The 12925-nt window shown below is 43.8% G+C and overlaps 1 protein-coding gene across 8 annotated transcripts in view; it reads right to left on the reverse strand.

Moving 5' to 3' along the window:
* BBS9 (Bardet-Biedl syndrome 9) overlaps nt 1-12925 on the reverse strand; it is a 519285-nt gene that overhangs the window by 325508 nt on the left and 180852 nt on the right. The window contains exon 20 of one of the 8 annotated variants that reach the window (XM_045005721.1): nt 10371-10972. The exons of the other annotated variants lie outside the window; for them this stretch is intronic. Within the exon in view, the coding sequence (XP_044861656.1) occupies nt 10784-10972 (189 nt within the window). The 3' untranslated portion in view covers nt 10371-10783. Of the gene's footprint in view, nt 1-10370; nt 10973-12925 lie in introns of those variants that run through there. 8 annotated transcript variants of the gene reach the window in all.

Here is a 12925-nt window from a genome sequence, read left to right on the forward strand (position 1 = left end):
CTGTTTCTTAAGAGTCTCGGTACCGGACCGGCCGGGGACCGCTGGAGCACTCCGCACCGAGGACGACGCCGGAGCCGGAGGAGTCGGCACCGCAGGGGTAAGCGCCGACTCCATAAGGAGCTGCCGCAACCTAATGTCCCGCTCCTTTTTAGTTCGCGGCTTGAACGACCTGCAAATGAGGCACTTGTCTGGTCGATGTCCCTCACCGAGACAACGAAGGCAGGCGTCGTGGGGGTCCCCAACGGGCATATGCCGCTGGCAAGCCGCACAGGGCTTGAATCCCGGTGTCTTGGGCATACGCCCGCACCGGACGGGAAAAGAGGGGCTAAGCCCCCCTAATTCCCCCTAATCTAACTACTAACTACTCAACTAACTCAGTTTAACAACTACCTATATACACTAAATACAAACTAGAACCAAGGTGAGCTAGGTAAGTGGAGGACGACAAGCACTCCACAGTTCCAACTGCCGTCACGGGCGGGAAGAAGGAACTGAGGAGCAGACGGGCCGGCTGGGGTATATAACTAGCGCTATAGCGGCGCCACTCCAAGGGGCGCCCAGCCGGCCCACCGGTGTTGCTAGGCTAAAAATGTTCCGAAGAGCCGTGCACGCACGGCGTGCACACCTACATGGAATGCATAGGAGCAATCACTCGAAGAAGAACAAATTAATGTATATGAGGCACAGAGGAGACTGAAGCTGAATTGGAAAGAGAATATGATCCTATACAAGGAATTGCAGAGATGCTCCATTCCAGGGAGTGGTGGGGAATTGGGGTCAGATTAGTACTACTGCTGATAGGATGTGGTGGCTTCACTTTACTTAATGTCTTAATGAACCTCCAAAAGAGGCCCTGTTTGCTTGTTCCCTTAAGATGTGGGCATTCATGACTACAACACACAGATGGTGAGTCGGTTTTCGCAGGACATCTATCTTCCTTGAAAGTTACCTGGAGGTAATGCAGATTTGCAGCAGACAAAAGATTCCACCACTATATATCCATAGTGGCATCTCAGAAGAGTGGTGAGCAAGATGTGTGGCTGCACACCCTTTACACATTTTGGGTACTTCTACACTGTGGAATTCTTTATAAAAACATGGCCTCTACAGGAAGGAATATATCCAAACTGTGATGCACATCACCACTATCAGCTAAAATATTTGTCATGCTCAGTAAAAGATAGTGCTAGATAAAGCAAAAGAGAATGCAAAAATAATACACTACAGTATACGCTGGATAATGTTGTCAAGATCCACTTCAAGCTGTACATTGTGGTTTATAATGACTGCATATATTTCTACAGAGCAAACTAAAATAGATGTGAAATTGAGACAAAACACAAAACTGTGGTCTTCACATTTAAAAAAAATGGAAAAATAATTGTTCACGGACATTTTAATAAATTGTATCTCTAATGACTACAACCAAAGAAATATCCAGACATTTAAAAGAAGAGTAGCTGAAAGAAAGTTATTCACCTAAATGTAGTCTGCTTTATATTTGTTTCTACAGTGCAGATAGTAAAAGCAATTTGCGAGAGATTCACATAATCTTTAAAACTGAAAAGAATCATTGTAAGAAGATAGTACTTATTCAAGCTAGACAGCCTTTTTTTTAAAGTAAAGTAGTTTTTTCAGTTGTATTTAAAGAACAAATTATGCATTTATTAGAACATAGTGTGTTCATTAAAGGAGGGAAAGTAAACAAAAATAGAAGATTATATGCAAAAAGCTTAGCTCAGTTTTTCTCTAAATTCCCAAATCCAATTCAAATTAGAACTGAGACAAGGGCTACTGTTTTCTTTAAAATAACAAATATTCTAATTAACTAGCAAATATTTAACCCATGGCTAAAACTCTGCTCTTTAAAGAAAGACTAAATAATGAGGGGTAATTAAGGTAGCAAGGGCAAAAGGTTACTTATTTAGGGTATTTCTATGGTAAGGTGTTTAAATTATAGGTTTTATTCAAAACGTATGGGCCAATGCACAAGAAAAAATGCAATTTTAATGGAATGCAGAACAAATTAACATTTTAACATTATAATACTACTCAATTGTATAATGGGATTTTGCTAAGTGTCACAGACCAGAAAATAAAAGTAACACTCCAAGGTATGCTTGTTAACCTCTTCAAGCTAAACATATTATAAGCCTACTGACAGCTGTAAATAGACACATTGTAACATGAAAGACTCTGAATTCAAAGGTACCTAACAGGTTTTTTAAAAAAAAACAGAGGTGTGCAGAAAGTGTAGCTGAACAAGATAAAAATATGTTGTTCATATCAAATTACCTTCAGACTTTTGTAAGGAGTTTCACAAAAGATTTCCCCCATTTCTCTGATTTTCATGGCCCATCTCTTCATCAATCCCCCTCTATTTAACCACATGTTACAGAAATTTAGACTGGAGAAGACTCCCTTCAGAGCTTATATGTACCTCCTTCTAGATTGGTCAAAAGGCTTTCTGCAAAACACATGAATTACTCTCTCTCCCTAATAGAGGCTGCCTCCACACCACATTCAAACCCTCTTGACATAGGACCCTGATCCAGCAAAGCACATAACTATGTGCTTAACTTAAAGCAGTTTCAATAGTTCCAAAACTGCACCACAATGAATTGCCAGGGGAAAAAAAACAAACATTAATGAATTATGGGCTCAAAGAAGCCGTGTTAAAATAGGAATTTATTGCACACTGAGGCCTTGTCTACACTACAAGACTATTTCGAATCTACTTAAGTCGAATTTGTGGATTCGACCTTATGAAGTCAAATTTGTGTATCCACAGTAAATACACTAATTCGAATTTCTGAGTCCACAGTAACAGGGCTGGCGTCGACTTTGGAAGCGGTGCACTGTGGGAAGCTATCCCACAGTTCCCGCAGTCCCCGCTGCCCATTGGAATGCTGGGTAGAGCTCCCAATGCCTCCTGGGGGAAAAATGTGTCGAGGGTGCTTTTGGGTAACTGTTGTCATTGAACCGTCAATCACGCCCTCCCTCCCTGAAAGCTCCGGCGGGAAATCTGTTCGCGCCCTTCTCTGGTCGGTTACAGCGCGGACGCCACAGCACTGCGAGCATGGAGCCCGCTGCGATCATCGCTGCACTTATGGCCGTTGTCAACTCCTCGCACCTTATCGTCCACCTCTTCCACAGTCAGCTGCTGAGAAATCGGGCGAGGAGGCTCCGGCAGCGCGGTGAGGACAGGAATTCACAGAGTGGCGCAGACCTCTCACAAAGCAGGGTACGCCGCGCCGTGGAGATCATGGTGGCAATGGGTCAAGTTCATGGTGTGGAACGGCGATTCTGGGCCCGGGAAATAAGCACGGACTGGTGGGACCGCATAGTGCTGCAGGTCTGGGATGAATCACAGTGGCTGCGAAACTTCAGGATGCGTAAGGGCACTTTCCTTGAACTCTGTGACTTGCTGTCCCCTGCCCAGAAGCGCCAGGACACCCGGATGCGAGCAGCCCTGAGTGTGCAGAAGCGAGTGGCCATAGCCTTCTGGAAACTTGCAACGCCAGACAGCTACCGGTCAGTAGCGAACCACTTTGGCGTGGGCAAATCTACCGTGGGGGTTGCTGTGATTCAAGTAGCCCACGCAATCGTTGAGCAACTTCTCTCAAAGGTAGTGACTCTCGGAAACGTCCAGGACATCATAGATGGCTTCGCCGCGATGGGATTCCCAAACTGCGGTGGGGCTATAGTTATTGCTGCTTGCTGTGTGCTACACAATCTCTGTGAGAGCAAGGGCGAGACCTTTTTGTCCGGATGGGAGGTTGAGGCAAATCGCCTGGCTGCAGTTTACGCTCAGCCAGACACCTGTGCCGAGAGAATATCCCAGCGGGAAGCGCTGTGTATCCGGGAGGCTTTGAAAGGCTTTGAAAGCAAGTTTCCTCGGAGAGCAGGGTAACCTATGACTCTCCACTTGCTTTCAAGAGAAACTGACCCTGGGCCTGTGTCTGTATGTGTCGATTTCGATCTGCGGTTACATACCCCGTTCTCCAAGTTTCCCCCACTTCCAAAGCACGTTTTAAAGCAAATTAATTGTTACACTCATTATTAATAAATCTTTGTTTTACTTTGCATTTCTGTTCAGGTGTTGAAACATGGACGCATACTGTGCTGGGCACGGTGTGCACTGATGTACAGACCGCTTGTTCCATAGAGGAATGACATCCTCCTGCTCCTACATAGGTCTCTGGGGTGGGGGACGGTTGCAAGTGGTTGTGCATCAAGAGGAGGGATTGCAGGAAGGGGTGGGTTTGCAGGAAGGGGCGAGTGGTGCCTTCTTTGGATAGGGGTTTGGATGACGGCAGTGGGCTGCGGGTTTGGGCGTAGGAAGGGGTGAGGGGTGTGGGGGAAGGGTGAGTATCTGTCCGTGGATGAGGGCTCTTGTTGGGGCTCAGGGCAGCGGAGAGGCTCGTTGCTACGGTGGAAGTGCATGGTAAGGGCAGCGTGCCTTAACATTAAGGGGGTGGCAGGCGCTAGGACCCTGGACAAGCATACACATCACAGAATGACCCGGGGCAGCATACACCACACAGAGTGACCCTGGTGCCTACTGACTGCAGTGTGTGTGTGCCCTGCAGTTGATCATGGCCCCAAGTCTGTACCCTGGTAATGTAGGCTATACCGTGCAATTATAAATCCCCTCCCCCCCCATACACAAAAAAATCCTCTGACACGAAAGATGTGACCGAAACAGTGAATAACAGCAAACAGCTTTTAATAATCTAATACACAGTGGGGGGATGAAACTTGGATTTGGGACTGGGTGAGCCTGTAAGGGAAGCACTTCTACAAATTTATAGCGTGAGAGGTGTGTGGTACATTAGCGCTATGCAGTGGTGCAGTGACAGTTCTCACGGCCCCTACCGCCCCTCCGTCTTGTACTTTTGGGTGGGGGGGGGCAGGACTTCTTGGCGGGGGAGGGCGGTTGCAGATACACTGCAGGGGGGCTCTGTCCTCCTGCCTGCGGTCCTGCAGAACATCAACAAGGCGCCGGAGCGTGTCCGTTTGCTCCCTCATTAGCCCAAGCAGCGTTTGAGTCGCCTGCTGGTCTTCCTGCCGCCACCTGTCCTCCCGTTCGATGTGTGTGCGATGCTGTTGACATAGGGTCTCCCTCCACTGTCTCTGCTCTGCCGCCTCGGCTCTGGAGCAGGCCATCAGTTCCGCGAACATCTCGTCCCTAGTCTTTTTCTTTCGCCGCCTAATCTGCGCCAGCCTCTGCGAGGGGGATGCCGGGGCAGTCCGGGAAAGAGCCGAAGCTGTGTGATGGGAAAAGTAACTGATTTCCTTGAACAGATACATGTTTGCGAACAGTGAACACAGTCTAGTCAGTTTCTCTGAACAAGACCATACAGGGCAACAAGTCTCACGAGATCTCAGGACAAGTTCGAGATTTCGGAATACGCTCTCATTGGCTGCGGCATTGCACAGGAGAGCGGACAAGTGGGGAGAGACAGCTGAATCCGTCTAGCAGACAGTCCTGGTAAGCCTTACAGTACATTCTGCTTATCAGTTAATGGATAGCTGTGCCCTCCCGCTAAAGGCAATCTGGAAATCATATACTCTGACCCTTTTCCAGCCACTCCCACCAGTGCACGGGAAAGATCAATGTATGCTTTTCCTATGTGGCCTACAACACGTGGCTGTTAAGCGAGGGTCATTGTTATGCAAAGTAAAAGTCAACCATTCACAACAGTAACAATACACTAATTGCCCTAATTAGATGCAGCATTTCATGAACGAGATCACCCTGATGCGGGTCCCTCGGAGTCACAAAGAGCGGATGCTAAGGGAAGCCCTGCAGAGACCAGGACCATATGCGGCCATGCTTGTGGAGGCGATGATTCCCATCTACATAAGGATGTCCTGGCGCGGAAGAGTGTGCTTCCACGGAGCACCCAACAAGGCACCTCTCCCCAGGAACCTCCTGCGGAGGCTTTTCGAGGACCTAAATGAGACCTTTCTTGAATTGTCCCTGGAGGATTATTGTTCAATCCCTATATGTGTGGACCTACTTTTCATATAGTTTTTCATTGAAAATTTTATATATAGTATTTCTATTTTTTTATACCTGTTTTATAAAAAATAAATGTTTACATGTTTATAGCACTTACCGCCTGATCCTTCCCCTGATTCAGAGTCCGGGTTAACGGCCGGGGAGGGTTGGTAGGGGATCTCTGTGAGGGTGATGAAGAGATCCTGGCTGTCAGGGAAAGCGATATTGTGTTCGCTGTCGCCTGCGCCGTCCTCCACAGACCCTTCCTCATCTTCCCCATCGGCGAACATCGAGGAGGAACTGTCCAGGTTCACTATGCCATCCACTGAGTCCACGGTCACTGGTGGGGCAGTGGTGGCAGACCCACCTAGAATGGCATGCAGTGCCTCGTAGAAGCGGCATGTCTGGGGCAGGGCTCCGGAGCGTCCGTTTGCCGCTCTGACTTTTTGGTAGCCTTGTCTCAGGTCCTTGATTTTCACGCGGCACTGCATTGCATCCCGGCTGTATCCTTTCTCTATCATTGCTTTGGAGACCTTCTTGAAGGTCTTTGCATTCCGCTTGCTGGAGCGCAGCTCCGACAGCACAGACTCCTCGCCCCACACATCGATCAGATCCATGACTTCCCGGTCTGTCCATGCTGGGGACCTCTTTCTATTCTTGGATTGGCCGGACTCCTCTGCTGGAGAGCTCTGCATCGTTGCAGGTGCTGCGGAGCTCACCCCGATGTCCAGCCAGGACGTCAGATTCAAAGTGCCCAGACAGGAAAATGAATTCAAATTTTCCCGGGTCATTTCCTGTGTGGCTGGTCAGAGAATCCAAGCTCCGACTGCTGTCCAGAGCGTCAACAGAGTGGTGCACTGTGGGATAGCTCCCGGAGCTACTAAGTTCGATTTACATCCACACCTAGCCTAATTCGAGCTAGCCATGTCGAATTTAGCGTTACTCCACCTGTCGGGGTGGAGTACCGAATTCGAACTAAAGAGCCCTCTAGTTCGAATTAAATGGCTTCCTGGTGTGGACGGTTGAGCGGTTAGTTCGAATTAACGCTGCTAAATTCGAATTAAAGTCCTAGTGTAGACCAGGCCTGAGAGAAGAGAATATATCCAGAGTACCCGAAGGCTTATATGGTCATTTAATCATTTATTGATGACTTATTAGTAAAACTCCTCTAAGTAATTCAATGTAATTAAGAAAGGGTTGTAAGAATTATTCAGTACTAAACCATACAATAAATTTATTGAAAAGCAACATTATTTAATACGGAATTATGCATTATTGCATCTTGAATACAGTGTAACATTCCTGCAAGTGCGTCAAGAAATCTCATTATCCTTCTTCATCATGTTTCAGAATGTCTAATTGCAATTACGTTTCTTTTTAAAAGGTTTATTTTTCACTCAAAAATAAGAACAGAAAAAAATACTTTATGTAATTGCTATCTTAAAGTTTTTATGGAATAAAGATAATGGGATATACTGTTCTGTTTTCTTATTCCTCAGCCCCCAACATCACTGTATTGCACTCACTGTTCAAGCACTAACAACCTTTTCTGAAGAAAATGCTGTCTAAAATTGTCCACAGTAGGATAATTAAAAGCTTCCCAATGTGGAATTACTAACTATATGAAAGTTACTAGTTAAGCACAACTAAAATATGAGTTAGGTCTGTGAGATGATGCCAATCGGCAAAAATAAATTGAGAATAAGCTTCTCTCTCTATTTTTTTTTGTCAGTTTACAGATTTAACCTACATTTGAGCTCCAACATAATTTTTTCTTTTTATTAAAAGATCTAAATTGGGAAAATGACCACACAAGTTAAGTTCTTCCTCAGAGAAGTAGTAGTGAGACCAGGAGTTTGAGCTGAGATTGTGCTGACTTTAAGGACTGCAGAACCAGAGGAAGACAAAAAAAATTTATAAATGTAGAGCGAATCTGCTATTTAAAACTGTTTTTCTTGTAGTTCATAATAGGTAAGTGCTGGGTTATTTTTTCCTATGGAGAGTTCTTTTGTTTTTCTTCAAGGATCCATAGTCCTGGATTATGTTGCATCTGGTGAGTGGCATCAAGAAAAATTCATTGTTCACAATTAACCAGAAGCAAAATCTATTAGGGTACCCATAATGAGTGCCATAATCATGATTTTATATGCCATGTAGCCCAGTAGCTAGAGTACTAGATTGGGAATCAGGCAACATGGGTTCTATTTTATGGTCTGCTGGGTGACCTTTGGCAAGTCATGTGACATCTCTGCGCCCCAGTTTCCCCTTCTGTAAAATGTTGAAATGATACTACATACACCCCTCTCTACAGAATCAGCTTTTCTACTGCCGTGAATGCGGGTTAAAATGCTTTTAATACTTTGGGCATTTTGGGGCCTGTTAGTGGCTCATCTACACTTTCCATCCATGCTGCTTTAGCAGACCACACAGCTGTCTCCTTAGAATAGAAAGCAGCAGATCTTCCAGCATCAAAATGCCTGTTATTATGGTGTTCTCCCCTCTGCGTGCAGTCATGCAAAAATAAGTATCTAACAAGGAGATTTGTTTCTGATTCTTGACACAATACAGAGATTGGAAGTAAGTTTAGACTCCCTCACCTCAAACTTACCCAGCTTTGGCAAGATGCCAGAGTATGCAATATCTATTCACGTACTGTTAGTTTTCTTTTCACCTACCACCGACTATCAAACAGAATACATCATAGAAAGTTGAAACTGACAGATTTCAATGTTTTTCTTTGCTACTGTATCACAAGGGCCTCTCCACCACTCCCTCAAAATCCCCTTGCATGCTAGCATAAAAAGAATCACCATGGAGCAGTGGCTGTTCTCCGTGGCTGGGACCACTCAAGACTGATCCAACTGTCTGAAATTTTCCATGGCCATTCTGCAGGGCTTGGCCAACATGCAGCAACAATTTTCTGAATCCATTCCCATCAAAAGAAGAGGAGGTGCCCACTGAATTAAATATCTATTTGCAATAAACCTCAGGAAAAAAATGGAGTAATTCTCAATTCTGGGGAGAAAAAGACTATGAACTCTGCACATATTATTATGGGTTATTCAATATCATAATTTGGATGCTTGCTAAGTACATGAAAAGCTTTGTTACCCAGCATGTTGGGGGAATGGCAGGTGCTTGTTAGTCAAAAATTCCAATTAACTAGGAGTTATACTTACCAATGGAGGGAGGCAGTTTGGGTCCGGGAGGGGGCTCAGGACTGGGGGTCGGGACGCGAGAGGGGGTGCGGGCTCGGGGAGGGAATTGGGGTGTGGAAGGGGGCTTGGGGCAAAAGGTTGGGGCGTGGGATCTGGGCAGCACTCACCTTGTGTGGCTCCCCACAAGAAGCGACATGTCTCTGACGCTCCTAGGTAGAGGCGCGGACAGGTGGCTCCGTGCGCAGCCTCCACCCACAGGCACCACCCCTGCAGCTCCCATTGGCTACGGTTCTTGGCCAATGAGAGCTGCAGAGCCAGCGTTCGGGGAGGGGGCAGCGCATGGAGCCCCCATAGCCGTTCCTCCACCTAGGAGCAGCAGGGACAAGTTGATGTTATTTAAAATTTAAAGCCCTTAGTGCTATGGAATCCAGTTACCTGAGAGACCATCTCCAATCTTATAGCTTGTCAAAGCAGTTAATGGTGGCTAGGACACTTGTAGACTGTTGCTCAATGAAGCATCTCTGCCTTTGAAATTTCCTTTCTTCCGCATCCAGGTTTAGTGAGCTTCAGGAAATGAGCAAATGCCCCTTTATTTTGGTCAACATTTGATTGAATGTTTTGGTCTGCTTTTTAGTTTGATTTATTTTTTCATTATTGTATGTGTTATTCTGTTTGCTTGCTTTGTTCTGGTTCTGTTGGGCTGTTTTGCATTTTGTATCAGAAAGACCTACCACTACTTGCTAGTCAGAGTTACGGAAGTTGCAGTTTCAATTTGTGCATCCATCCCTCTTGAGGTAGCATTGGTAACTTATGTAAACAATTTTTGCAGCTGAAGCACTTAGTTGCTATGATGATAGAACTAGTATTGTGACAATTACTAGAATGAGTACATAAAATACACAAACAAAATCCTGAATACAAGCATAAAGAGAGCTATTACCATTTCAGGCCAAAACACCCAAAAGGCTCTTTCAATAGGAGCTGGCATTCTGATTATATTGATATACATTCTCCGGACCACTTTATTTTCTCATTTACATTGCCATAAATCTAAAGTAACTCCTTTGTAGTCACTCCAGAATTACTCTTGTGTAACTGAGTAAAATTTGTCTTTCTATATCAAATACTGCTGCAGTTAACTTCTTTGGTATAAGTTCATTCATTTTTTGTGATGCTGGATATATTAAAACACATGAGTCACAGAAAAAAGGGTGGGGAAACAATGAACCAATGGAATGAAGAAATCATTTAAGAGAATGGGAAAACACTTAATGCATAATGATTCATACATAATACTGCATGAATAATTGTCTAAAGAAACACTAAGCAATGAAGATTTTAAATGTCAGCATATACTGCAAAGCTAAATGAATAAATGATAAAACTTAACACTTCCTGAAAATTAACAAGAGAAATACAATTAATTTAGCCCTGTTCCAGGTTACTAACAGACAAGGAGACAATGAAACTTTCATGGTGACATAACTGAGAGTCCCTGAACTACAGATTAAACACAGCCATCTCTCAAGAGGTTGCAAGTAAAACTGACATACGTGAATCTTGACTGGAAGAGTCAGAATCCCGCTTATATGTTAAAAATCTTCCTCAAAGTTCTCTACTACAATATACAGATCAAATTGTCATTGAAATATAATTCTTCCACTGGGCCACCATTTAGAATTATTACTAACTTATTGAAAACAGATGTCAAGAATTCCTTGAGGTATTTGATAATAAAACTCCTGAGGCTGTTATCATCATAGAATAAATCATAACTGATCTTTGAAGGACGAGTCTTGTTAATAACCTAGAAAAGCAATACAAAGACAGACATTTATTGGACAAGGCTGAGCAGTGTTGATCTTGAAATATGTAAACTGGAAGACACTGGTAAGACTTTAGACAGAAGCCCAGAGACCTTTAATCACTGATGTAATCAAGAAGCACTCACTAGAACGAGGAGGAAAAAAATGTTAGATGAGTAACTGACAGATTAACATGGAATTTTGAAACTGGCTCTAGAAGGATTTAGAAGGACTCCACTGCACCACTTAGTGAAAACACATCAGTCACAAGAGGCAAAAAGTCACTCATTCTACAAGATACAGTGTCTTCTGCCAGGGATAACGTCTAAAACACCACAAAAGGCACAAAAATACAGTGGATCCAAAAGATGATTCATTAATTGATCATTTATATTTCATTAATTGACTATGATAAACATAGCATATCCGCACTAATTCAGTAAAAAAGAAAAAAAGGATTGTGAAAGTACAGTTGGAGAGCGTATACCGTCATTAGACAGGTATAGAAGCTGCTTCAAGCAACACAGGGAAGGATACATGGAGATTAAATTCTGCCAGGTTACAGACATTTTCCATTTGAAGATGTACAGTTTCAGTCTATCCCTTCCAAGCATTTCGGAGGATTTGGAGCATCTAGTCCTTGTAAACATCATCTCACTAAGTCCATTCCAGCAGAGATAAAGAGCCAGGTTTAGAATACAGACAATGTTCTAGTGTATGGTGATCAGATGTAGTAAGATTGTAACCTGGAGCGACTGACAAAATCATTTCATTTGTAGTGATCATTCAAATTTGCCTATCAAGCAAGGGACTGTGGAGGTTGGATAACACTGACGTCCCTACATCACAGAGATTAAATGAAGGAAATCATGTGCAAAAGTCTCTTGTTTTAAAGAAAGAAAAAATCCATTGCAGTTACGGTACTTCCTGGACTTTGAGCACAGAACACCGTAATATTTTGTTTGGAGATGACAGAGTTCTTTCATCCCCACTTCCCAATTCAAAGATTACTTATGGATAACACCAATCTAGTTAGTCTGTTATTTAGATTGGCTTCCTTAAAAAGGTAGTCACTAAAAAAGATTAATTGTACACAGCTCAACTCCATCTTTTGACTTCCTGAAATAGGAAGTAAGATGAGCTATCATATTTGCTGATGGAACTGTCATGGCCTGTATGTCTGGTTAAGTGAAAGTGCACCAGGTGTTCTTGAGACTGGTTCTTCCAAGTCAGTTATGTCTCAGATAAACAGTCATCCGAGTCCTTATGTGAATAAGGTATGAGGATATATGTATGCCTAGTGATACTTACAAACACTTGACTTGAAGTAAGAAGTTGCCACCTGGATATTGCTTGTCAAATTCCTGAAGGCTGAAGCTACTGCAAACTTACATCCCTTTGTTACTCTGTGCAGTGAATTGCTAGAATAATTAATATATAAGAGCTGAGACTGTGCAGTTGGTATGGAATACCAAAACTTTCTGCCTTTCCATGCTGGGAGTAACAGCTTTTTCCTCTGATTTTGACACAATAAAAGGAGCATTGAATGTTTCCTGTCAATAATTTAAACTTCAGAATTGTCCTAAACTTGGCACTCTATATGATACATAAATGACTCTTCATCAAGAAATTATCTCTTGACACTGACTCTGACTCTCCATTCCTGGGAACGACTGTTGTAGGAGCTGCAGACTAGTTCCTCTTTCACTCCATCAAATGTAGACAGGCTTTTGCTCTCCCAATCTCTACAGTGATTCCTATTGATCAGTCTATCTACTTGGGCTAAGGCTGCGGAACAGGATTTGACCTTAAAAGTGGTTACCATTATGTTATGCCTCAGCACATCTACGCATTGGTTCAACAGTGCTTCAAACCACACAGGGTTAACAATGCAATGCAAAGCAATTGTCACCAGGGCCTTGATGCTCTAACATTTTGTGCCATCAAAACACAGG

Source organism: Mauremys mutica, chromosome 2, assembly GCF_020497125.1.
Source record: "Mauremys mutica isolate MM-2020 ecotype Southern chromosome 2, ASM2049712v1, whole genome shotgun sequence".
Taxonomy (NCBI): domain Eukaryota; kingdom Metazoa; phylum Chordata; order Testudines; family Geoemydidae; genus Mauremys; species Mauremys mutica.